The 27114-nt window shown below is 37.8% G+C and overlaps 1 protein-coding gene across 1 annotated transcript in view; it reads left to right on the forward strand.

Moving 5' to 3' along the window:
- Positions 1-27114, forward strand: part of LOC149255235 (putrescine-binding periplasmic protein-like protein) — a 196663-nt gene that overhangs the window by 101356 nt on the left and 68193 nt on the right. Inside the window, exon 2 of the mRNA XM_089454990.1 lies at positions 10408-10656. Coding sequence (XP_089311116.1) covers positions 10408-10656 — 249 coding nt within the window. The remainder of the gene's footprint in view (positions 1-10407; positions 10657-27114) is intronic.

Below are 27114 nucleotides of genomic sequence, written 5' to 3' on the forward strand. Positions count from 1 at the left end.
CTTGGGGAGCAAGCGGACAAAATAAAAAATCTTCACGATACGACAAATCGAATAGAAATAATGATGGAAAATTACCATGTTCAGACAGAAGCAGGCATCAGAGAGGTCTTAACAATGCTGAAATGTCTGTGTAAAAGGTCGAATTGTACACCCGAACAACTACTAAAAGAAGGTGAAGAGAATCAAGAACACATCTCGTCAGATTCAACTAAGTCCACAGACTCTCATGACAAAGTTGAATCCCCAAAAAAATCAGCGACACCCCACCAAGAAGCGAGTAACACAGCCTTTACAAACAAGCAACTCTGGGATAACTTTACCAATCAACACCCTTTTTTCGCTCAACCAGTAGCAACATACCAGCGAAGGGCAAAAGTCGAGATGCCTAAATTCGATGGAAACGAAAAAAACAATGTTGCATGGATAAATAAAGCAGAAGAATACTTTGAGATATATGACATCAATGACGATGACGAAAAGCTCAGGCATGCATCCATGAAAATGGAAGGAGAAGCATATAACTGGTATATGTGGTGGAAAAAGACAACACACGTCATTAGCTGGAGAAAATTTAAAGATGCATTCTTCAAAAGATTCCAAGGTGTAAGAGAAGAAGAGTTCTTTTCAAAACTCATCAAGTTACGACAAAAAGGAAGTGTGGACGAATACACTCAAGAATGGGAGACCTTAGTAACACGAGTACCTGGGTTATCAGAATAACATGAGTACCTGGGTTATCAGAATCTCGTCTAATTCAGTCATACATCTCGGGACTCAAAACCCATTTACAAGCAGAACTTGAGATGCATGACATTACATCTATAGAAGTAGCAAGACGAAAAGCAAAAACAACCGAAAAGAAATCTGAACCAATATTTTGGTCAACAGCAGAAAAAGCTTATGCAAGACGAAGGATACCCCAGTATGTGGACTCAAATAATACAAGATATGTTCCACCACATCGTCGTGAAGATGAAAAATCTAATGTGGAAATGCAAAGGATAAAAGAGGGTAAATGTAAACGCTGTGGTGAGAAGTGGGACCCCAAACATAGATGTGCTAAAGGTAAAGAACCAAAGAACCTATATAATTGTGAAGCAACCAATGATTCAAACAGTGAAGATTATGACATAGAAGACACAGAAGACGCCCCAGAATTCTCACCAGAACTAGATGATGGAAGTATTCCACAAGTATCATTATCAGCGATGACAGGTATATCACAACCTCAGACTTTAAAGTTAAAAGGACACATAAAGAAGAACAACGTAGTGGTTCTCGTTGACTCTGGAAGCACACACAATTTTTTAGATGCAATCGTGGCAAAGAGACTCAATATCTTTTCATTTCCTTTACCAAACATGAAAGTGATGGTAGCTAATGGCAAGAAGATTGAAAAGGTAGGGAAATGCCATAAGGTCAATTTGCACATTCAAGACTTTAATCTAGAGTCTCCATTCTTCACGGTACCGTTAGGAGGAGTAGATGTAGTCTTAGGTATCCAATGGCTACGAACTTTAGGTACTTATGTTGCCAACCATCAAGTACAATTTATAAAATTCAAATGGGGAGGTCAGAAGTACAAGCTACACGGATTCCAAGCACCAGAAAATCAAGTTGTATCATCATCTCAGATGATGAAGCTGAGTCGAAGAAGAGCACCTGCTTATGCAATACAATGTCACCAATTAGAAATGTTATCTGCAAATATGACCAGAGAAGAGTCACCAGAGATACAAGATTTGATTCGGAAGCATGAAAAAGTATTTCAAGACCTACCTATGAAGACGCCGCCTAATAGGGAAATTGAGCATAGAATAGAAGTTAAGGCAGGGTCAGACCCTGTCAACATCAAGCCATACCGATATTCACATCACCAAAAAACGGAAATTGAGAGATTAATCCAAGACCTTTTAAAGTGTGGGACCTTGATCATCTTGGAATATATAATCAAGTGGAAGGACTTACCGAAGAAGACGCTTCTTGGGAGAATGAAGCATTTTGTCAACAACATCCGTCGTTGCGTATGCTTTGAGGACAAAGCATTCTTTCGAGAGGAAGGCAATGTTATGTAAAAAATTAGTTAATTTTAGGTTTATTGTTTAATTTAGGTTTAGTTAGACGAAAGGGCACGATCATAAGATCATGCCCTTTCCTAAAGGGTGCCCATGGCGGTATATAAGCTAGGCAACCCATTGTAAACATTCATCATCTGTAATTTCATCTCTTAATAAAGTATTTATTCATATATATTCTGCGCATCATAAGCTTTTTCCGCTTCACAAAGCCCACATGGGGCAATGTTTTTGAAGGTAGTGGATTGTGAGGGGCAGATGAAAGATTCTCAATTCATTGCTAAAATCTTGATTGAAGCAATTGAATTGGTGGGGCCTGAAAATGTTGTCTAGGTAATAACTGACAATGCAACGGTGTGTAGAGCAGCAGGCCTAATTATTGAAGGCAAATATCAACACATTTGTTGGACCCCTTGTGCTGTGCATTGATTGAACCTCATGTTGAGCAAGTTGGGGAAGCAAATTGAGTAGATTCGAGTTATTTTTGAAGAGGCAAAAGAAATTCAAGCCTTTAACACAAACCACCACATGTCCCAAGGCATCTATAGGGAATTTGCTAAGTTGGAGCTCCTTAAGGTACCTATACTTTAAAGTTTAAAGTTTATTAAATATTTCATAAATTCTAATTTCTGACTCTAAATTCAAATATCTAAATTGGATTCTCAAATGTCATGATTCATGAGTCATAATAAGTTATTCAATCAAATTATGATTTTTCAAATTGATTGAAATTTGAAACATTGGCAATTTGACACTTGGAGGTTGCCGAGACTCGATTTGCTTATCACATCATAGTCTTAACAAGGCTTATGCAGGTGAAAGATGCATTACATTCAATGGTATGTAGTTCTCTTTGGAATCAATGGAGGCAATCCCAATCTGATAGAGCACAAGCAATGAAACGGTTGGTTGTTGATGATGAATGGTGGGATAGGGTGGAGTACCTGTTGGCATTTACTAAGCCAATTGTGGATTTTCTCCGTATGTTTGACACAGATATGCCTAATCTGGGAGAGGTGTATGAGGGCATTGATTCCATGATAGAGAAGATAAGGTTGGTTATAAATGCCAAGGAGAATGACTCGGATGAAATCTTCTACAGAGAAGTAAAAGATATATTGACCAAAAGGTGGAACAAGATGACCACCCCATTGCACCTTTTAGCCTATGCAGTGAATCCAAAATATTATGCTGCAGAGTTGCTACGTGATCTAGAAAGAAGCGCACCAAACAAAGACCCAGAAGTCGCAGAAGGATTTAAAAATGCTTTTAGAAAGCTTTTTGTAGATCTTGAAATTGGGCTTCGGATTCGTGCATAGTTTTCTCATTTGTGGGATCAGAGGGTTGGGGTTGTGATATTGAGTGTATGCGGGACAAGCTAAGATACCGGAAACGGCTCCCTGGCAGGCAAAAACGTCGTTTTACGTATCAGAAACGTATTCACCCCAGAAACGGCAAAAAAACGGCTAAAAAACGTTTTTGTTGATTTGGAAACGTATCGAATTTTTTTTTGCCGTTTTTCAGGCGTTTTCAAGGAAAAAACCTCCCGTTTAAAAAAAATTGATACGTTTCAGAAAAACTTAAAACGTATTTCGAAATTTTCAAAACGTATCTGCAAAATCGTGATTCGTATCTAAAAAATTTCAATACGTTTCAGTCGCTATCACTTGCCCGCCGGGAACAGATTTTCAAAATCTGGCATTTTAGGTTTTGAACTTCACTTTACGGCACGGTTTTATTATTCAATGTTCATTCTAGTCACTAGTATAACTATCTTACCTAACCTAATCCCTAAACGACAAGTATGAAGAGTGAGTGCCGCCGCTGAGAGTTTTCAGTTTCAGTTTTCATTGCGTGGAGTGACTGGTCACTGAAGTTTGAAGCTCCTGCCGGCATCGTTGGACAACTACAAGCCTACAAGGTACACGTAACACAACTTATCACTGATCAGCGTCTATTTTTATGATTTTATCGTTCGATTCATACTACTGGCATGGTAATTCTGCTGTCGAATCCATAGTCACAGTTTTACTGTTTTAATAGCTTTGCTTGGGTTTTCATAAAAATAAGTTTGGGATTTACATGCATCATATTTTGACCATTAGACAGGTCACAGAACCCTCATCAGATGATCCAAAAGCAAATATCACAAGCCTATGGCCCGATTCAAAAACCTTTGCAAGAGACACCATTGTCAACTCTCTATCTACAATGCTTCCTCTAATCTACTATGCATAGTGCATGGTGTCTAACAACAGACTTGAACTTTTTGGCACTTAGGCATCAAAGTTTCAAACTCTTTTCAAATGAAATGGTTGTTCTTCACCTAACTCAACAATCCCTTCAGGAAGTTTCTCGTGAATGAAAATGTTTAAATAAATTTAGCATATCCTTCTTACTGACAAATTTCTCAGTATTTAGGCATCAAACTCTTTCCAACCAATAAATGAACAGGTTGTTCTTCACCTAACTCAACAATCCCTTCAAGAAGTCTCTCATTGATGAAAGTATTTCAATAATTCAGCGTAACTTTCTTACTAATAAAGCCATGAAAAGTGTTCCTTGAGCTACTACTTTTGCCGGAAATTTCCTTTGAGCAATATTAAAGTGACTAATAAAAAAACATAACATGCATCACAAGAAATACACTTCAATGAAGAACTTTAGTTTTACGGTTTACCTATAAAATAAGCTCAGAAATAGTTATCATTAAAACCAGTGCACCAGTACCACAAACAGAATGCAATGGAGGCCTCTTAGCTCAGCACTTGTGAAAGACAATACAGTATTATGGGCATTCATAATTACTTATCAGACCCTCCCTGAATTACAGTTTAGTGTCAGGACTCAATACTTGATATCTATTTCAATGACACTACTGCTGAAGCAATCCGTTCAAGAGTTCATATAGAGTTTCAGGCTTTACCCTTCAGGCTTCACATAATTCCAGGACTATCTCAGCTTCTTCCTTTTACACAGTTCCATGCAAGATCCTTCACATATAGTTCCAGACTCGAAAAATATGATCCCATAAGCCCAACTTCCACCAGCATCACAAATTACAATCCTTCCAACCCCCAAAAAAAATAAACCTAGCCCCCTTCGTCATCAGGTGGATCACATTTAGTGTAGTGACTAGTCATGATGTCCAGTTGACCTCAAACTCTTTTTGGGAATTTATTTTTAGTTAATGTTGATGTTTCCTGTTACTCATATTTTGAAACTTGAAACTTGAATCATGAATGTTATAATAATCGTTAATGATGATGGCAATGTTGAATGTTTATGCCATATGGCATATGTTGAAAGTTGAAACTTGAATTGATGATGATGAATCATGAATCATGATAGATCATAGATGATAATTTAGATTCTGAAATATGAATGGTAATATGAATTTTTTATTTTTAATATATATATATATATATATTTTAAATTTTTATATATTTATTATGTGCCGTTTCCTGCCGTATCGTATCCAGATTTTTTGAAAATTTGCCGTATCCGTTTCAAACCCCGTACTCGTATCCGTTCCCGTATCCGTTTTCTGGTAACTTAGGGGACAAGAGCAGATTAAGTCCAATTGAGTGGTGGAACTTCTATGGTGTGGCACTTCCACATATCCAAAAATTGGCCATCAAGATCTTGTCACAGGTTGCTAGTTCTTCTTCAGCAGAAAGGAACTGGAGTACATACGGCTTCATCCATTCAGTGAGGCGAAACAGATTGGGCTCTAAGAAGGCTGAGGAACTAGTGTATGTTCATTCAAACTTTCGCCTTCTGTCACACAAGAGAGATGAATACAAATTTGGGCCCACCAAATTATGGAACATGGAACCAGAGTTGCCTGACTTGGATATGACATTGAATGCCATGTCTCATATGAATTTGTTTGATTCGGAGTCACCAATAGGTGGATCTTCAAGTGGACATGTTAGCGATGTTCCCAGTGCCACTTCTAGAGAGGATGTGGAAGTGGAACATTATAGTGGCATGAATGAAGACATATTTGATGATATGTAAATGTAATTTATGATGCTGTTTTAACTTTTAACTTTTAAACTTTTGAACAACGATATGAATTATGAGTAATGATAGTTTACTGCCAGTCATAGTTCATTTTGTATTTTGTACTATGTAGTAATTAGTATGCATTATTAATTTTGGTAATGATGGTGTCCGTGTAACTTGTCATGTTGATAACTTGATGTTTGAAATTTGAAACAAAAACTTGATGATATGTTGAAACTTGAAACTTGAATCATGAATGTTATAATAATCGTTAATGATGATGACAATGTTGAATGTTTATGGCATATGTTGAATTGATGATGATGAATCATGATAGATCATAGATGATAATCTAGATTCTGAAATATGAATGGTAATATGAATTTTTTATTTTTAATATATATATATATATATATATATATATATATATATATATATATATATATATTATGTGTCGTTTCCTGCCGTATTGTATCCAGATTTTTTGAAAATTTGTCGTATCTGTTTCAAACCCCGTACCCGTATCTGTTTCCTGGTAACTTAGCTGCATAGTCTAAGTGTCAAGCATGTAGAACTCGTTCAAACCTCTCTAGGTACTTGCTTAATTTATTATGTATGTGAATTTTATAATTCTTTCCCAAGTATAACTTAGGAAAACACACTGATTAATTAATTAATTAATGTTGGATATTGGGCTAACGTTTTCTAAATAAAAGTGAATTATTCACTCCATTGAATTGGATCTAATCTCTATCATTGATTTCAAGAGGGTTAGGATTTAACCCTAGCCATCCATCACCCAGGAGATTAGGATTAGGGATCTAGCTCAATGAGAAATTATAAAAGAAAGCCTAAGTAGAGAGGAGGAAGACACATCGAATCATTGAGAGAGTGATTTTCTCAATTGAAGAGTGAGAGACTCAGGGCTAAGGAGAAGGAAATGTTGCAGTAGGAACCTTCAAAAGAGAGAAAACTTGTGAAGGCCGAGATCCAGCATGGAGGCTTGCGCAGGGGACTGAACGAGTCATGGCCTAGCTGAGGATGAGAGGTTCATACAGTGCATGGGCCGTATGAGGCTAGGAGAGAGGAGGCTGAATTGCAGCTTGGGGAAGCTGATATTTCCCGAGGGTCGATTTTTTCCGGGGGGCTGAGATTTCCATGTTGCATTTGTTGTATAAATTCTGGAATTATCTGTGGGCCATTTTCCTGCAAGGGAGCTCTTATTTTTCCTGAGTAATAGAAGTGAAGGATAAATTGGAGGTTGTAAAATTTTTGCCGTGTGATTGATTTTCTACTTGTGTTTCTTCTGCATATTTGTTGTTAAAATACTAGTGTATTTTTATTCAGCAATTCAGAAAATAATTTACTGGGTTAAAATAAATGTCTGTGTATAAAGTATTGCTGGGAATATAAATCATATCTGGTATTCAGGAATTTAACACTTATCTTGAAATCAAAGACAGTAGCCTATGTAAGTATCACCATGTTTATAGAAATGATTATATTCGTGATAAAATAAATTTCAGTGTGATCCGTGGTCTCTTGCTGTTAGAAAACTGTACAGCTTAGATCGAAATTTAGGAAGCATTTATCTTTTACTAAAAGCTCAGGCAGATCTTATAAGAAGCTTAAGTAATCTGTTATATCATTTTGGTTGTAAGTTTGATGTATCAAGCATGTGGTTCTGTGTTTCCTGGTATAATGTTGAGCATGGTTGGGCACAGGATTTTTATCTTTTCTTCTGATGTTTCATTACTGACTTTCCTGTGCAGTCTTGACGATTAAAAATTGGATTGAAGTGAGAAATATCCTCCTTGTCAGAGGGGAATGCATGAACTTAAGGCTTTTGTTAAAAAGGAATTATTATTTCTTTTCAAGAATGAAGATTTTCACTCTTGTTTCTTGTGTGTTACCCAGTGTTTTACGAAACGGCCGTACCGAAACGGAAACGGCCGTTTCGTTCCGGGTTATTAAAAAAAATTTCAAAACGGCCTTTGACCCGGCTCGGTTGACCGGGTCAGCTATGACCCGGCCGAGTCAGCCAATGACTCGGCCGGGTCATAGCTGACCCGGTCAACCCGGCCGGGTCCCGTCAAAAAACGGCCGAGTCAGTAGGACTCCAGTTAGCAGGGTTTTTTCAGTTATAACAGCATTTTTCCAGTCATTTTATTAGCAGTTATCAGGTTAGTCGGATCAGAGAATTTTCCTGGCCTCGTGATTGCACACAGCAAAGGCAGCTCTTAGAAATAAAAAAAATTATCGAAGGTAGAGCAATTTTGACCCTCATTAGTGAATATCAAAACTTATGGGAACCTTAGCATGAAAAAACTCCTGAAAGAAGTTTCTCAGAATACATTTATCTTATGAAAAGATCAAAGGAGATAGATCTTGGAACTCAAAGATTCTACAACTGAGTCTACAAATAAGATCCAATATGAAGGTGAAAAACGCAAGTCACATTGATAATCATAAGGATGAACTTAAGATCTCTGTAGGTAACTTGGATGCTCCAGAATTAGAGAGGCTCCATCAACATTGCTTCATTTTCTGTTGGTAAGATCAAGAACGCTATTAATTCACCAAGGACTACAGCACAACACACTAAAGGCCATGATGGAGATCATGATGGAGATCATGATTGAGTTATTAACCTGCCAATTAGTTCACAAGTCAACCAGAAGTTGCAGAGAAACCGTGCAACAAAATCTGTTAATGTTGTTTGCTCTCCTTGCAATCAACAATTTGTTAGTTCCATTGTCCTGTCAGAGCTAAGGAAGAAAACCAAATTAACATTGGGGTACAATAACATTGGGGTACAATATCATTCCTATTTCATAAAGCTTAACTCTTTGAATGAAAAATATGTTCAAATTGCACCTTTCGATAGGCAATGGACTATTATTCTTTCCAACAAGCAAAATGATCACTACCAAATTTTAGAGAAGATCCATCTATTCATGACAAAATAACCCTAGTCATGCATCATATTAGCACTAGGTTTGTACCTTTCCAAGAGGTCCAAATGTTTTGATGATCAGTTGACAACTTCATTTAGAAACAGTGAAGGGTTAGGTATTGAGCTATGTTAAAAAAAGAATTATGGCAGGGTGACATAAAGCTTAGAAATAAAATTATGTTTTTTTATAAAAAAAATAAATATTTAATGTATTTTTTACAACGACCGAGTCATTGAAATCGAGCCGGCCGAGTCATTGCCGTTTCCGTTTCCGTTTCCGAGTCGATCCTCGGCCGAGTCCGAATCCGAGTCCGTTTTGTAAAACATTGGTGTTACCTAAACTTTTATGTTCATTTTCTAGTTGTTCTAAAATGCCTAGGTTTTGGAGATTGTTACCATATTTACTGACGTGCAAGTCAAATCTATGTATAAAATATTGCTGGCAATATAAATCATATCTGGTATTCAGGAATTTAACACTTATCTTGAAAGCAAAGAGAATAGCCTATGTAAGTATGACCGTGTTTATAGAAATGATTATATTCGTTCTAAAATAAATTTCAGTGTGATCCGGGGTCTCTTGCTGTTAGAAAACTGTACAGCTTAGATCAAAATTTAGGAAACATTTATCTTTTACTAAAAGCTCAGGCAGATCTAATAAGAAGCTTAAGTAATCTGTTATATCATTTGGTTGTAAGTTTGATGTATCATGCATGTGGTTCTGTGTTTCCTGGTATAATGTTGAGCATGGTTGGGCACAGGATTTTTATCTTTTATTCTGATGTTTCATTACTGACTTTTCTGTTCTGTCTTGATGATCAAAAATTGGATTGAAGTGAGAAATATCCTCCTTGTTAGACGGGATTGCATGAAATTAAGGCTTTTGTTAAAAAGGAATTATTATATCTTTTCAAGAATGAAGATTTTCACTCTTGTTTCTTGTGTGTTACCTAAATTTTTATGTTCATTTTCTATTTATTCTAAAATGCCTAGGTTTTGGAGATTGTTACTATAGTTATTGACGTGCAAGTCAAATCTATTAATCAGGCCCCTTGAAAATGTTACTATTGTCTTTCGTATACATAACAATGATTATTGACTACCCTGTATTGTTTAATACAGCGAGGAAATGAAATGCTTTATCTCATCTGTGAGGAAGGATTTCAAAAGTGTTCTGTTGTTATTGATTTCACCATTCGTTTATGTAAAATATATCACCTTTTCTAGCATGTGCCCATAAATCAGTTTACAAAATACCAGAGTATGTTATAGAGAGAGTGGCATATTCAATCAAATTATTTAGATCATACACTACTATTTCAAGGTTTTTAATTTTTTTGACTGTCCTTTCTGTTGCATGTGCAGGACTTTATGAAAGCTCAGGGCAAGCGGATGAAACTTCGAGTTGAGTTCCAGGGAAGCCTTCGAGGCATTATCTCTGAGCTTGCTTCAGCTTTGTTAAAAGAACATCTGTCACCTCGGTCAATCATGGCTGCTGATCTTGTGACTGTTGGGGACTCTTGGCTAGACTTGGCTATATGCGGAGAAATGATTGAACCTATAAAGAATCCTGAACAGCAAGAGTGGTTTAATCGTTTAAATAATAGATGGAAGGTAATTCTTAGAAACTTGAATATGCGGTATAAATAAATTATGTTGAAAAACTAAGTGAACTTAAGTTTATACCTTAAGTTTCAATCTCAATTTCTAAGGGGTAAACTGAATTCAAATGCTTATTTGTAAGCTTTCAGTTTCAGCGAAAAAAATTAAAACCTTGGTCTCATAATTTGGTGCCATAGGTATGAATCAACTTACCAAAAATGGTAGTTATCTGCCAACTAGAGTCTCTAGGATATAATATTCACTCACAAACTACATGCTTGTTCTTATTAGTAATATGCAAAACGATGGGCTATTCTCTCTCATTATACTTCACTCATATTCCTTCTATTTAGGCACCTATGTTCTGACCTAGATAACCAGATTCGTCCTATAGGCCCCACGAATCCCGAATCCAGCGTGTTCGACGCGATTTTGCCCTGATTCATGTCCAAAAACCATGACACGTCGTGTCCTTTCCTGACTCGTCGAATCCGAGGTCGTGTCACAATTTTGGCAGCGTGTCCTGTTTTCTAGGACTCGTTAGGCGGCAAAAGTGACTTGCACGGGTATGAAAAGGCTGCATTTGGTCATTACAGCCACGCATATTTTCATTTGGCAAGCGTTTTGGCAGCTTAATGATCAAGTCTAGGCCCTAGTATTGATATGCTATTCATGGTAATGTTAAATTCTTAAATTCTTAAAGTAAAAGTGACATTCCCCTTAATCTTCATTTTCATCCTTTTACTTAAATTTTTAACATTACCATGAAATGACTCAGGATGTTTGAGAGTGGTTCCGGCCTCATTGGATTTCATATGGAGAAAGTAGAATTTTAGATTTCATTCAAAATCCAGCAGACTTATCAGTTTTTCAGGATTTTAGGATTGGGGGATTGCAATGTTTCCATTGAATTTTGTCATGTATTAGGGTATGGAACTCGTATTTAATCAAGAGCACCAATCCCTCTATGTAGCTTGATGTTAGTGACATTGGTTGTCGAACCCCTGTATCATGACCCTCCTAAAAATGTACGCATCACTCAAACAAAATCTTGACTTGACATGTTATGCTTGTTCTATCTTTTGTTAATGCTTAAAGGGTGATATTAATGACAAAGATCCCTATACAGATACAGAGGTAATGACAAAAATACCTCTGGAAGTGGATATTAATGCTTAGAGGGTGATATTAATGACAAAGATCTTGATTTTCCAACAAGACTAAAAAATTAGACATTTCTCGTGGTGGCAAGAGGGCCAAGCATAAGAAATAGATAATAGATTGACATGTATTTGAATTTTGTATGTACTATGCATGCTAATAGCTATAGATGAAGATCTATATTTGAAATCAATAAATTTGTATCATTAATGAAAATTTGTGTAAGAAATATCTAATTTTTAATATATATATATATATATATTTTTTTTTTAATAAAATAATATATAACGAATCCTACGTGCCCTGTTTCGGGGGGTCAACGTGTCCGAATCCGACACCACGAATCTCGAATCCTACGTGTCCCAAATCCCCGTGTCAGGTGACTTAGGTTCTAACTATTAATAGGCCAATTTTGACAGATTAGACACCTTTTTATGGATGTATCCTATTGATCAAGATAAGGTTATATTCTTTGGAAAAGTGAAGCATTGTGGACACTAATGGTTTGGGCAAAGGATAAGGACCATGGATGGAGATAGGCTCTACACGGAAAATTGCAGAGGGGGGAAGGCACTCAAGGAAAAGAGGAAAACCAAATAGTCAAAAGGTGGGGAATATGAGGATCTTCATGCTTTGAGGATAAATCAGAGCTAAATATGTATTTGCAAGAACAATTTGGAAGTGTCATGTGGAAGGAGGACCCCAAATAGAAGCAACAAATCTATATGGAGACTGTCAATCAAGTCTATGAACACAGGGTGCAAGCATACTTGAAAGCAAGCATTCCTTGTAGGGGTAAACAAGTAATAGCACAGATCAGCAAAGGCTTTCCTTGACTTCGATACAAAATGGGGACGTAGAAAAGTCTAAGGGAAGAATAGGAGGAAAAATAGTGTCAAGTATGCAGTGTGGATGACGTAGTAACTGTAAAGCATTTCTTGACCAAATACATGCATTGTCACCAAGCTCTGAATTTATAGCATTTGAAGAGAGGCAACGACTAAGTAAAGAAGAAACTGTAGCCTACACAGGGAAATTTGCATGGCTAACAAACAAAACAAGGAAGAAAATGCTTCAGGATAACATTAAAGTTTTAAACCTAGCATAAGATTATGTAAATTGTTGATGGAGTTTCCTTCTCCTTTGATAGAGAAACTCATACAGTACCTTTCATGTTAACAACTCATACAACACTTTTAAAGAAATATAGAAACTGTTATGACGCCTTTTATGTTAGTAAATGATATGATGCCTATTACCCACCAAAAAGTGGGTAACCCATAGGAGAAATTTTTTCTACACCCTGGATAGCCAGCCAGCCAACAACCCTGTATGATCAACACATAACATGATGCTAGGATCCTCCATTTCTTGCTCTGGTCAGATTTCTTTCTCCAATCGAACATTCCTTCTTGAAAAAATGTGGGTCATCCATCAGTAGGTACTTCAACCATTTTTGCAATCATGTTCTTTCAGTTAGTGTTATAGGCATGCTAATATGGATTAAGGGGCAAACTGGATAATTAACTGATCTCGATTATATTCTTGTTCCCTCACTTCACTTGGGAGGTTAGTCTTTGACTCTAATCCAGTGGGACCTCCTTTGAGGCCTTAGGGGGCTATAGGAAGGACACTACTGGGGAAGCACTGATTAAAGTAGCATGTCCAAGGTAGTCCATACTTGCCACGTTTCATTTTTCCCTTTATTCATCTCCATTTTTTCGGGCTAGTGGTCATTGGGATTAGCACCCTTCATATGTTGAATTTTCTACAATATGAGCAACCAAATACGATTTTATCACTTCAGAAAATGTCAACAGTAAATGCAATGGAAACAGTAAAGATCATAGAAAGACAATGATGCACAATAAAGACAACGAATTTTACCTTGGGAAACCCAACCTTGGGAGAAAACCCAACAACTTTTTGTGGGAGAAATTATTCGTCAGCAAGGTTTACGAATCCAATTTGTGTAGAAATCTGTGCCAATATCCAAGTCAAAAAATACTAGTAAAACTTGGTCAATCTTTAGTAAGTCATCACTGGTCAAAACCAATGAAAATAGTAAAATCCGCACTGGTGTAGAGGTCTAATTTTGAGTACTCATACCCCCTACAACTTCTATAGACAACACTTATTACATTTTACATCAAAATTTACATAAAAATCTTGTCCAGTGGGGAATTTTTAACAATTAAAATTTTGAACTTAGAGTCAAACAAATTCCACGAATCTCTAGAGATGATCTAGCATGGTAATTGGAGCACAATCACTTAATTTTACAAATTAACAGATGATATATATATATATATATATATAACTAGAAAACAGTATGATGATTACAATGGTGGGAGAACCCTGGCTTAAATATAACCTTGGTGAATTTACATGAGGGGGCATGATCTTTTGATATTGCCTCGTACTAAATTAAACATTATTACATATTAATTTTATACATAACATTGCCTATGTAACGAACAAAGTTCGTACTGTGAAGTTATCTTCAGAACACTTGGAACATAAAAACATCCATTGAGGATACAATATATAATATATTGAGTAGTGTATAAAAGAATTGAATGAGATGTTTTGATTACAACTAAGGGTCTTGTATATATAGCTAGGCAACTACTCTTTCACGAAAGATCATGTCCATAGAGACATGCCTCTCCAATACTAATTGTTAGTTAATTAACCATTATTATTATTTATCTTATATATATATATTTTATTCATAATATTGCCTTCTTCTTCAAAAAGCTTTGTCCTCAAAGCTTATTAATGAGAAGGCTTAATAAGTTAATATTTTTTTTTAATTTCTGTCTCTCAATATCTCTTTGTCTCCTTAACTTGTGGAATTACCATTTTTGATAATACAAGACGATATGAACTCTTGAGTGTGGTACACAATTGTCGTACTGTAAAACTATATAACCATCCAAAAGTGAATCTTCTGTGGAATATTGCGATTACTGAGAACTCGGTATGAATTGTTATCACAACACTGGCTTATGGTGACATCAATGTTCTTGGGAACATAAGTCACATGTTTTTGGTTTGGGTATACAAATTGGTTGAAATGTTTTCTTTTATAATTTGGATGCTGATAAGAAGTTCTGGTGATTTGACCTCCCCTTAATTTGTTTGTGGTAATTTCATGGTCTATTGAAGGTATCTGATTTCTTTTCAGATACAAAGGTCGCTTGATTAATTGTGAAATATTCGCTTGAAATTTTTGTTGCTTGAACTGCAACTTTTGAGTACGTCTTCACTTCAATTGGTTTATCCTCTTCTTGAGTTGTGATATTGACTGGATCGGTATTCATTCCTTCATCTTCAACTTGGACGATTATGACTGGAGAATTCGATACTTCTTCTTGAGTAAGTTGTTCTATCTTGTCTTTTAGCGACTTCTTGTCACTTTTAAGCTTATTTATTTGTGTAAGAAGGTTTTGATTATGATTCCTTAGACGTGAAACTTCTTCGATTTTTGGATTGTTGACTTTATTCTTGGTGTCCTATTCATCTTTTAAACTTTTGATTTTTTGTAATAATTTTTTATTAAGCTTCTTTAAATGTAAATTTTCTTCTTCTTGTTCTTGATAAGTGCTTCTTGAGTTCCTTTTTTGTGAACTTAGTCTTATTGACTTGTGCGAATAATTTTTCAACATGGTCCTTGAGACGAGAAATTTCTTCGTCCTTTTCCATTACTTCCTTGTAATTCATATATGCAAGATCTTTATATTCTTGATGTAACGCTTTCTTCTTTTGCTGAAGTTTGGCTATTTTGTGTTTCTCTTGATCTTCAACTGCAATTTCTCGATACACATTGGTTTACATCGTTTTGTAGTAGTGATGATGGGCGTTTAACTTACAATTTGGATTCCATTTTCTTCATTTCTTTGTTAAAATCTGCATGTTGTTGCCCAAATGTTGCCATTAATTGTTTTATATCTCTTGCTAACGATCATTTTTGTGTATCACTTAAAGTTTTGTAACATTTTGCGCAGATGACATTTTGATTTCTGAATGACTCTTGACGATTAGAATATCTCTATGAACAAAAAGGACATCTTGAAAAGAAACCCATATTTTTTTTTAAACCCTCAAGGATTTTTCTCCTACTTTATAAAATACCTTTGCTAGAATGTGCTTGAACCATATAACTCCTTTTATAAGTTATATAAGCTTACAATTACTTAAATGGCCAATTTAATGATTTTCATTATTCTCATGTTACCTTTTAAGTTCCCCTTCTTATAAAACTTTGATAAACCTTTTAAAAAATCACCTTTTATATCCCTTAAGTTTCCCTTGAGTAAACTTAGGAATGATTTTTTTGTTTTGTTTAAATTGTACTCCTTTTTGTTTACCTATTTTTTTTGAATAACTTTTTAAATACTCCTTTTTGTAAACTTTATCTAAATCTGTAATATGTATATATATTCCCTTATATAACTTAGATTGAGTCTTGCCAAAGTTTTAATGACTTGAACTTTCCTGTAGGATGTGAATGTTTCCAATGAGTGGACATGACCGTACTGATAGTCACATTGGAAAGCTGCGTCGGATTGTGTAACCAAGAATTCAGGTTTGAAAATATGGAGGTGTGCTTGTATATTTCCAGTACATAGAGCAACTACTTACTAATTTAAATTTGACGAGTAAATGTGAGCGATTTAAGAATTGTGTGGACCATTGGAGGCCCTGTGGTACTTCTTATGAAGAGGCGTCTTTCAAGTTGACATTCGCATCCCTGAGCAGTATTCCTTCGAGCTCCCCAAAATGTTGTTTAAAAATTGTCGATGTACGAATGATAGTACAATCGGTTGATTTGTATGGAAAAATTGCGGATGGTAGGGTGACTTGTAGTGAACATGGTACACAAATCTGGATGAGCGACCCCACACCGATGGGTAGTGTTTGTTTGGCCTGTCAGGCAGTGACTGGGCTGCGTTTCTTTGCTTTTTTTTATTATTATTTTTTTATTTCTTTTATATAATTTTTTGTGTATTTTAATCTTATACTCATATATATATATATATATATATATATATATATATATGTTGACCGTTTTCTTTTTGTTTTTTAAGTTTTTATTTTGTAATAATTTTTTTTTAATGGCCAAAGGCTTGAATGGCGAAATTGGCAAAACGAAGAAACTCCAAACTTTGTGTAGTGGAACACTTGAATCACAACGACAACAAAGTTGACGAAAAGTTGATGGCCAGAGGCCGGATTAGATTGGCTCTGTGTAGTGGTTGAGCGGCCAGAGGATTGAACTAGTGTAGCACGACTCTTATGAGACCTGCGAGTACCTGCGGGACTTGATGGGTTCTATAGCGAGACGGGTCACTCGCATAGGATCCGCAATCTCTACCTGTACTTGTCCAAACTTGCATAGAACCTGTCTACTCGTATTGAACCCCTGAAGACCCGCATGTGACTCGTGGACCCACTCAAAATTCATTGTTTTTTTTGGAGATATATATATTTTTAAAGTTATTTCTATATTTTGTCGAGTCCTATACGAGTCTTATATGGGTCGTTCTCGAGTCTTATACGGGTTGTCGAGTCAATAGCTAGACGAGTCTTATACGAGTACGAGTCGTGCAACATTGGATCGAACAGCTCTGATACCAATGTAACAAACAAAGTTCGTACTGTGCAATAATCTTCAGAAATCTTGGAACATAAAGACATCCATTGAGGATAAAATATATAATATATTGAATAGTGTATAAAAGAATTGAATGAGATGTTTTAATTACAACTGAGGGCCCCATATATATAGCTAAGTAGGTACCCTTTCACGAACGGTTATGTCCATAGAGACATGCCTCTCCAATACTAATTATTAGTTAATTAATCACTAATCATCATTATTATTATTTATATTATTTGTATTATTTATACATATATTTTATTCATAACAATAATATACATTGACTCTAGGCACTACGACTTACTTAAAACTCTACCATCAAGCTGCACTCAAGCTTTGGGGTATAGTTGGGAAAAAAACTTAACTAATGTTAAGCGTTGAAAAACACAAATAATGAGCTAAGGAAAAAAACTCCCTAGAGTGAACTCACTTACTAGTATAGTCCTAAGCTACCTAGGCCTTTTTACATGACTCTTTTCATCATACTAAAATCGTTTTTACAATATCCCCATAGGGCTGTGAAATATTAACAACAAAATGATGAAGGATGAAGATGAATTCTAGAATTCTAGCATGATCTGATGGTACAAGAATGCTTTGAGTGTGCTCTGACCACGGAGTCTCTGAAATATCTTCAAATGCAGTTTGAGTGGTCAATAGGACATTTACCTCTGGTCGACGTAGCCAACTCCTTTTGGCTTCAGAGGTGAATGTATCCTATAATTGCTTTGATAAATGCCTTGGGCCATTCACCTTTTTGGTCAAAATCCTTTATGACCTAGCCAAGTCCTTCTCGCTTCATGTTGGAAAATTCAAAGTGGCAACTATTAATTCCAATTTTCCTTTAACCCTAATATTTGCTTGTGAACTTAGTTAGTCTTCTTGTGTTCTTTATTTTAGATCTTCTTATCAAACAAATATCAAGAATAGAAATAGTAACAACATAGGACACAAAAATTAGGCTCTCAGTCAGGGCAAAACCCCTCCAAGGGGAAATCTCGGAAAACTCTTCTCTTATAGAATCTGCTTCAAATGAGACAACAAAGACCCAAACCCTAGACCAATTCCTCCTCCAAGTACCAAGTCAGCCCTTCCAAAGAGTCCTTCCTTGATCTAGCACTAACCAGCTTCAGACTGCAACTTCGACCTCCCAACTTCAATACTGCTTCTTCGAATTGCAACTTCGTTCTGCAATTTCGGCCTTGTAGCTGCTTTAGAAACCCTAATATAGCTTCCTCTTGAGACCTTCCTTGAGCAAGACAACTTCTCCCAAGATCAACGGGGTCAAGATAGGGTATTCTTCCTTCCAACAACAAGAGATTGCACTTCGTCCTACTGCAACTCAGATTTGCAATTTCGACCTCCTTTGTAGTTGCAAAAACACAAGATTTTCACATGTGTGAGAGAGAGATAGCCCAGAAACACGTCTTTTGCTTCTTATAGACCTTCGTTCTTCTTGTCTTCTTGCTTCCCAACTATAGATCAAATTTTTCCTTGAGATTGAACTTCTTGATGAGTGGATTCCAAATGAGGTCGAACTGCTCCTTTATATATCCTTTCCAAGGGGTCGAATTCACTCCTTTAGGATGACTTGAAGTTGCCAGGGACGACTTGTACTTTTGGAGTTTCCAGGACTTTCTAGACTAAAATATAATTCTTTTTTCCAATTACATTTTGCTCGGAAGGGTCCTATAAACATGATGTTGACTCCTTTGGCTCACGACAATAAATCCCAAGACCTAACAAACCCTAGAAGAATGAAGAACATGCTTTTACCTAGAAGAACATCAATAAGAAGAATGAAATCCATGTTTTAATAGTAATAACTTTTTCTTTTCTTCTTTTGTTTGTTATATAGGATACATATTGAAATGAGAGCAACAACAATTATGAAAATCGAAACTAGTTACACTTTCAACACTTCAAAGGTGAATGTATTCATCTCTTCTTGGTCAAAGTCCTTTATGACCTAGCCAAAATCCTTTATGGCTTTAGGAGATGATTAGCCCAATCCTGCAAAGACCTCATCATTTTCTTCCAATGAGGGAGACATTCAACATCAAACTAAGCTCATATTTGTCCACAATCTACTTATTGTGGATTTGTACTGGAGCTTTACTGCTTCTCTTTGCATCATGTCTCGGATGAAGTGAACCATCGATGTCCTTCTGGATTGTGAAGCCTCATTGCTTAATGACCTGTGATAGTCTTGCAAAGACTAACTTCACCTCTTGAGACATATCTCAAATCTCATCTAATTGTACAAAACATGTACCATAAGCTTTGCTGGCATCCACTGAATATGTCTTAGCTCAACCATAAATTGATTCAGGGTGTTTACTGCAAAGTGAATATCTAGCTTGGTGTTAACCAGGTACATCACAGATCCAATCAACTGCCTATACATCATGGGATTCACTAGGTCTGAATCTTCAATCTCAAGAAATAGTGTATCTGCCAGAATCCTTCATTTCGATCTTCGAGGCCTGTTACCGCTCAATCTAGCAGGGGTCTAGGAGGGGTTCCTATAGAGAAACTACTAGTTCAAGTGGCAACAATGGAACAATATCCCACTGTCACCTCAACTAAAGCTTCCTGCTTTTTATAGACTTTCATCGATGGGAGGAGTCCCAGTATTAGGGAAATCACTAAGAGAAATATATCAATGGTGTGAAGGTAGTGATTCCAAGAGCCTATTCAAAGGAGAGACTCTAATGATGGGGATTGCTTGCTTTAGAAGCAAGATGAATGGCTCTCCAAGAAGGGTTAGAAGGAGACCTAGACCTAGGGTTGAGGAGTATTTCTTGATAAGAAGTGCCCTAGACCAAAGAATCCTAGAAGAATAGGTTTCTAAGCAATCCTTGTGAAATTGGAGTGATAAGGTTGCAGGACCACAAAGAAGCCCTAGTGGACCCAAACAAGGTCAAGGGTTCAAAGTGAAGCTTCAAACAAAGGGTCTTGACCTAGTGAGGGAGAAGAAAAGTATCAAAGGGATGAGGTTTAACTTTGATGTTCAATGCAATAATTATTAACAATGTGGAAAAAGTCGAAGTCGGGATTAAATCAACAAGGGTCCAAAAATTGGAAAAGTCATTAAAGTCGGGAGGTTTTTTAAAAAGTCAGCAAAAAGTCGGCAAAATTAGAAAAATACAAAAATATTCATTTTTAATTTTTAAAAAAAAGTTGTTAAAGAAACTACCTCACTCATGATTTTTTGGAAAAACTCCCGATTTATCTCGACTTTTTCGATAAATCCCGATTTTTTCCATATATATATATATTTTGTTCGTTAAAGAAACTACCTCACTCACAATTTTTTGGAAAAACTCCTGATTTAATTATGACTTTTACGATTGTGAAAAAATCTCCAAAAAGTCGGTCGAAAAAATCATCTAGTCCAAAAAGTTGGACTTTGCTGATTTTATCGCAACTTTTTCCACACTGATCCTTTTTTTTTGTTTGTGTAAATTGGCATTTTTATATTAATTCATAGAATACATAAACTACAAAATGGTCTGCACGCATAGACTAAAGAGAATCTTCCTTTCCCGTTTACAACGATTATGAGCCGCTAAAACTCTATCTGATGACCCCAAGGTCAACGACGCAGGGTAGCACAAAGAAAGGCTAGAGACTGCAAAACATTGTGCCCTCTTCGGCGGTACATGGATAAACAGAAAGGAGAGCTAGAGGGACATCCTATAACCTAAGCGATCAGTCACCTTGAGACCAGAGACAAAACATGTCAAAACAGGAAGTGCAAACTGAAACTGAAAAGCCATTACAGCTTAAGGATGACATAATCTTTGGTTAGAGCATTTGGGTTGTTCGGAGCAGTCGAATTCCCAGGCTTGGGAGTTCGCTGAGTGGTCCGTTTCCCCTGACTGGTACCTATAGCTTCCTCCGAGACCTCCCCCGCAGCTGAGGGATCCTGACGAATGGAGTGCCTAAGGAGACTGATTAGGACACTCATTTTCTTTGAGAGAGTGCCGACTTCCTGAACCAGGGTGTTGAGTTTGAAATCTAATGCGTCCAGTTTCGTCGTGTGCTCTGTAGAAATTAGGGCGATAGCTTGATGAGCTTGATTGATGTATTCCCCTTGCATGCTTATCGCCTTGGCTAACATAGTTTTCATCCTCCAGGCCTCTGCCTGAGTGTGCACAAATTGAGTGGCCCGAGTGGTCGCAGTTCCCGGATCTTGAATCCATTCCACTTCCTTCTCCAAATCCTGCTCCTCCAGATGCTCTTCCTCCTCTGCGACAATCGCTTCTAGCTCTTCTATCTTGCGCTTTTCTTTGAGGGAGGTTCGGGTTTCATAGGAGTCCCGTGCTTTCTGAAGGTCTCTGTTAGCTGAGACATTTCGGCTTCCCTCACGAGCCATACTGCTATTGCGGAGCACAGAAACCTTGAGACTACTAAAATCACAATTGTTGCTATGTTGCATGCCGTGGGAAAGCAGAGTGTCACACTCCTGGTGGGAGGCCTTAGTTATAGTAGATGGGAACCTTGTTTGGCCTGAGGCTTTCCACTTCGTCGTCGGATAAGCGCATATCCTGCCATAATAACTGCTGCTCCAATTCCCACATTCCTATTCATGATACGAATCCTTATTATTAACTCTGCCACGCTTGAGCCAATTTGTGGATTGCCAAGTGTCTTCCTTTGTGATTTGCTGTCGGCTCATATTTTTTGTTGAATGTGCTCCTTGGTTCTATCAATTTTTCCTTGTGTATTAATTCCCACTTCTTCTTTTGTACTTCCTAGGTTTGCCGCCCATTACTCCTTTTGTCCCTCCGATTGGTTGTCTTCATTCACCTGTTAAGGGGAAATCCTTCGTACCCCTGTGCCACTTCTTTCGTTAACTTATGTCTTGCCTCGATAGAAGTGTGCACCTGTTCCGAAGTTCGGTGCATGTGACCTCATGCCAACATGTGTCCGGGTAGGCTGAGGGATTATCGATTCTGTAGTTGGCCAAATGATCTGCCACTACATTCGCCTTTCTTCTCACTGCATGAAGGATTATCCCGTCCAGGCATGATAGGTGATCTGCGATGAGTTCTGTAACCTTGGCAAGCCTCCAATGCTTCGTGACCTTACTCGGTTTGGCTCCTGTATACATTCTTCTTGCTGCCGTGATCGCCAGTTGAGAATCCCCTTCCACCACGGTGGCTCCAGCTTTCAGTCGCCTGAGAATTCTCAATCCTTGCTCTAGCGCTACAAATTCCATTTCGTTATTAGTCCCTTCACCTAGCGATTGACTATATATATGTTGAATTTCTCCTTTGCTGTCTCTAAGAACACCGCCAATGCCTGCAGGCCCCGGATTTCCTCTAGAGGCCCCGTCAAAGTTGAGTTTGAGGAAGCCTGTAGGTGGAGGAATCCAGGTATTCACGTTGGTACTTTGTTGCTGTCGCTGATTTGATGAAAACGTGATGGTTCCCATATCAATATCAAATGCTTTCAGAATCTGTAAGTCCGAGATTGAGATGTTCTTGTCCTGTTCTACTTTCCCTTTGGAGAGAACTGTTTGTTTAATGTTTTGCAGAATTGTATCTTTTGTAAAGTTTATGCTTCAGGTTTCATTTTGGAAAACTTGCCTGTTTCTTTCTTTCCAAACCGTCCATGCTATAAACCCTGGGATAAGTTTCCAAATTGAATTCACCATTTGGGTATTGGAGAAATTACCTCTCCAATTCTCTATGGTTTCCTGAATTGAATTCCTTACCCTATCCGTTCTCTTAAGAATGGTTTCCATCTAGTTCCAGAGGCTGTCTGCCCATTCGCAAGTATTGAGGAGGTGATTCATGGTTTCCTCCTCAATTCCACACATGGGGCAACGAGATGGGCCTATGAACCCTTTTTTCCTAAGGTTCTCCCATGTAAGCGTTCTTCGGTGCATCAGGAGCCAGAGGAAAATTTTAATCTTCGGCCATAGTTGAGCGTCCCACACTTTGCTGTGCCAATTGACTTTTTCTTCATGCTCAGTTTCTATATAGATTCTTGCTTCTTTGAGTGTGAAGTTGCCCCCCTCAAGCTTACCCCAGTGTAATTGGTCAGTCTCCCATGCTCTCCTTATCCTTCTTTTGGCCAGCTCTGTTCTCAGCTCCCTTAAACTGTTGTTTTCTTCTTCCAAAGGTTCCGTCTCGCTGAATATCCACATTCTCCATGCTTGGTCATTTTCATCAAGTTTCCAGTAATGGTTCATTGTTGTTCTCCCTAGCTCCTGGTTTCTTTTTTGGATATCTAAGAATTCAGGGCTTTCCAGCTTAGGGAGTTGTTGCCATGCATCTTCCCAGAAAAGGGCAGTCTTTCCGTCTCGAATTTCCCAAAAACTCTGCTCCTGAATTATATGTCGGTTAGTTCTTGCTAGGTTCCAAATTGGAGAGCCTTCTGTGGTTTCTTGCATTCAGATTAAATTCTGCAGTGTGTGATTGTGAGCATACTTCTCTTTCCAATGTTTGGCCCATGGTAAGTTGGGTTCCTTCAGCCACCTCCACCATAATTTTGCTCCACAGGCATGGTTAACTGTGAATGGGTCCTGCAGATTCAACCCTCCCAGATGTTTGGGTTTGCAAAGCTTATCCCATGCCATTAGAGACCATTTCTGTTTCCCTGAATTACCCGACCAGAGAAAAGCCCTTTGGATGACCCTCATCTTCTGAAGAACCCCTTTAGGTGTCGGGAGAATGGAAAGCATGTAATGCGGAATGGCTTGGAGGACAACTTTGGTGAGGACAAGGCGACCTGCCAAGTTAAGGGTTCTGTGTGTCCAATGATGACATCTTTTTTCTAGGTTGGCTAAAATTTTTTCCCAGTGCAATTTCTGCTAGGGCTTGTCAGTCAGCGGTATGTCGAGGTATCTTGAGGGGAGGTTGCATCTTTTGAAACCTAGGATGGTTGAGAGATTTTTCTGTACAGCTAGGTGCATATTGAAAAAGAAAATAGAGGATTTTGTTAGATTGAGCTCCATACCTAAGGCTTTGCTGAAGTGATTGAGAATACTTCTGTATCCCATAGCTTCTTTGACCAAGGGCGTGCCATGCAACATTGTGTCATCTACAAACTGTTGATGTGTTGTTGCAGGGCTAGTGGGCAAGGGTTGGAGTCCTTCAATGATTCCTTCCTCTTTTGCTCTTTTGATTAGTCTGCTTAAACCTTCCATTAAAATCACAAAAAGGAAGGGGGATAAGGGATCCCCTTGCCTCAAACCTCGCGAAGGAGTGAACTTGGCTATTGGGGCTCCATTAACCAATATTGAAAATCTTGTGGATTTGACCAAGGATAGGATCCAGATTATCCATTGTTTAGCAAAACCGAAGGCTTCTAAAATAGCTTTTAAATAGTGCCAGTTTACCTTATCATAGGCCTTTGATAGGTCTAACTGCATCATCATACCTGCTTTTTTCTGCGTTTGAAGAGTGTGAATCATCTCTTGTGCTAGTAAGATATTGTCCAAAATCTGTCTCCCCTCTACATAGCCTGATTGCTCTTCCGAAATGATACCTGGAAGAATTGGTTTCATTCGATTGGCAATGACTTTAGAAATAATCTTGTACAAGACATTGCATAGTGCAATTGGACGAAACTTCGACGGAGTGTTAGCTTCCTCCTCCTTTGGAATAAGGGCAAGGAATGTAGAGTTGAGGGATTTGAGGATTGAAGAGGAGCGCCGGGAGTCCTCCACTACTTCCCATACCTCTATCTTGACTATCTCCCAACAAGCTTTGTAAAAGTCTATGGTAAATCCATCTGGCCCAGGTGCTTTACCATTTGGCATATCTTTTACGGCCTCTTCCACCTCTTCCAAGGTGATTTCTCGATTTAAAGCTATGTTTTGCTCCTCCGTGATGAGCTTGGGGATGGAAGTTAGAAGTTCCTCAATGGCCTCCTCTCTGTCGATCTCCGGTTCCCGAGCAATCTGACTGAAGTGGGTTATAAGAAGGCTTGAGATTTCTTGATGAGTCTGTACAGAGGTTCCTTGATCATCTTTAAGGCTTAGAATTTTGTTAGCCCCTCTGTGGTCAATGGCAGATCTATGAAAAAATTTAGTGTTTTGTTCGCCTTCCTTAAGCCATTGAATTCGGGACTTTTGCTTCCAAAGCGTTTCCTCCTGTTGGCATCGTAACTGCCAGTCCTGCATTAGCTTTTGTTCTCTGTTCATAGTCTCTTGGTCTATGTTACCTTGGATCCATCCCTCGTGAATTTGTTCCATTTGCTCCTCCAGTTTCTTTTTTTCCTTAAATATATTGCCAAAGACTTCATGATTCCAAACTTTGATTCTGGCTTTGATGTGTTTAAGCTTAGCCTGTAGAAGATACATTTTGGTTCCCCTTATGCCTAATAGTTCTTTCCACCATTGCTCAATTTTTTGAATGAACTCGGGATGAATGAGCCAAAATTTTTCAAATCTAAAAGGTTTATTTCTGGGTGTGCCTTGGATTGCTGCAGTCATTGTTATGGGCCAATGGTCCGACCCTCCACTGGGAAGAATGTTCGATTCTACAGTGATCCCTTCCAGGAGAATAGATTCTGTTACTAAAAATCTGTCCAGACGAGAGGCTATTTGCCTTTCACCCCCCTTTTGTTGTTCCACGTGAAAGCGCCGCTCTTGGGGAAGACATCTACCAGTTTGGCCGATCTAATGAAGTCTATGAAAGCTTCAGAGTCCCTGTTGAGCATTCTAATACCTCCTCTCTTTTCCGTGAGCGAAGTGATCATATTGAAATCACCTCCAAAGATTGCTTTTGCTTGAGGATATCTTAGCTTTAAGTTGGATAGAGTTCTTAGTAATAGTAGTTTGGCCTCTAGTTTCTGAGGGCCATAGACATTGGTGCATAGATATGTTTCTGAATTCCCTACTATTTGGACTTCTATTGATATGTAAGATTTGGCAGCTTCAGAGGAAATGAGCTGGATGACCTGTGGATTCCACATAATGGCCATGCCTCCCTCCCATCCATTGCTTGTAGTTTCTAAATATTCCATACTTTTACCCAGTTTTTTGCTGATATTGACCATCGTGTTGCTTGAACATTTAGTTTCTTGCACAAACACTATGTCTGGTTGTTCCTTTTGGACCTTCTTCTTTAACAAACGCTGTTTTTTTTGGCTATTTAGCCCTCTAGCATTCCATGAAAGAACTTTCATTTTAAACAAAGTCTAGGAGGTTAGTGAGAACACCTCAAGGGCTTTCATCTTACCTGAATTTAAGAGCATCTGTCCCAGTTCTTGTAATGCTTCATTGTTAGTCCTTCTTCCTCTTTTTTTCCGGTGCTTGGAGTTGTTGGAGGTTTGATGCAGTCCCTGCATTCGTACCCCTAGCCCTTTTGCTGTTCCCAAGAGCTTTCTCTGCAGCTCCAGCTCTGCCTGTTGCCTTGCTATGAATATGTCATTGATTATGTTTACCTCCTCTTCCGATATGTGTTCCATTCCTTTCTTTTTCCAGTCTTCTACCATATTTGGTAGATCCATACCTTCTTGCTCTAGCATGTCGCTTAATTCCATATCTTCGAGCCCAATTTCGTTGGTAAACATCTCCGAATCTTCTTCTGCCCCCTCCGTTGTTCCTTGAACCTGAGGGGTAATATTTGAAGGTTTCGCCACCAGTTCTTTAATTTCTGGTGTTGTCGTGGGTCTGCTTATTT

Source organism: Pinus tabuliformis, chromosome 7, assembly GCF_031772625.1.
Source record: "Pinus tabuliformis cultivar Carrire ecotype Pingquan chromosome 7, CPIR1, whole genome shotgun sequence".
Classification (NCBI taxonomy): Eukaryota; Viridiplantae; Streptophyta; class Pinopsida; order Pinales; family Pinaceae; genus Pinus; species Pinus tabuliformis.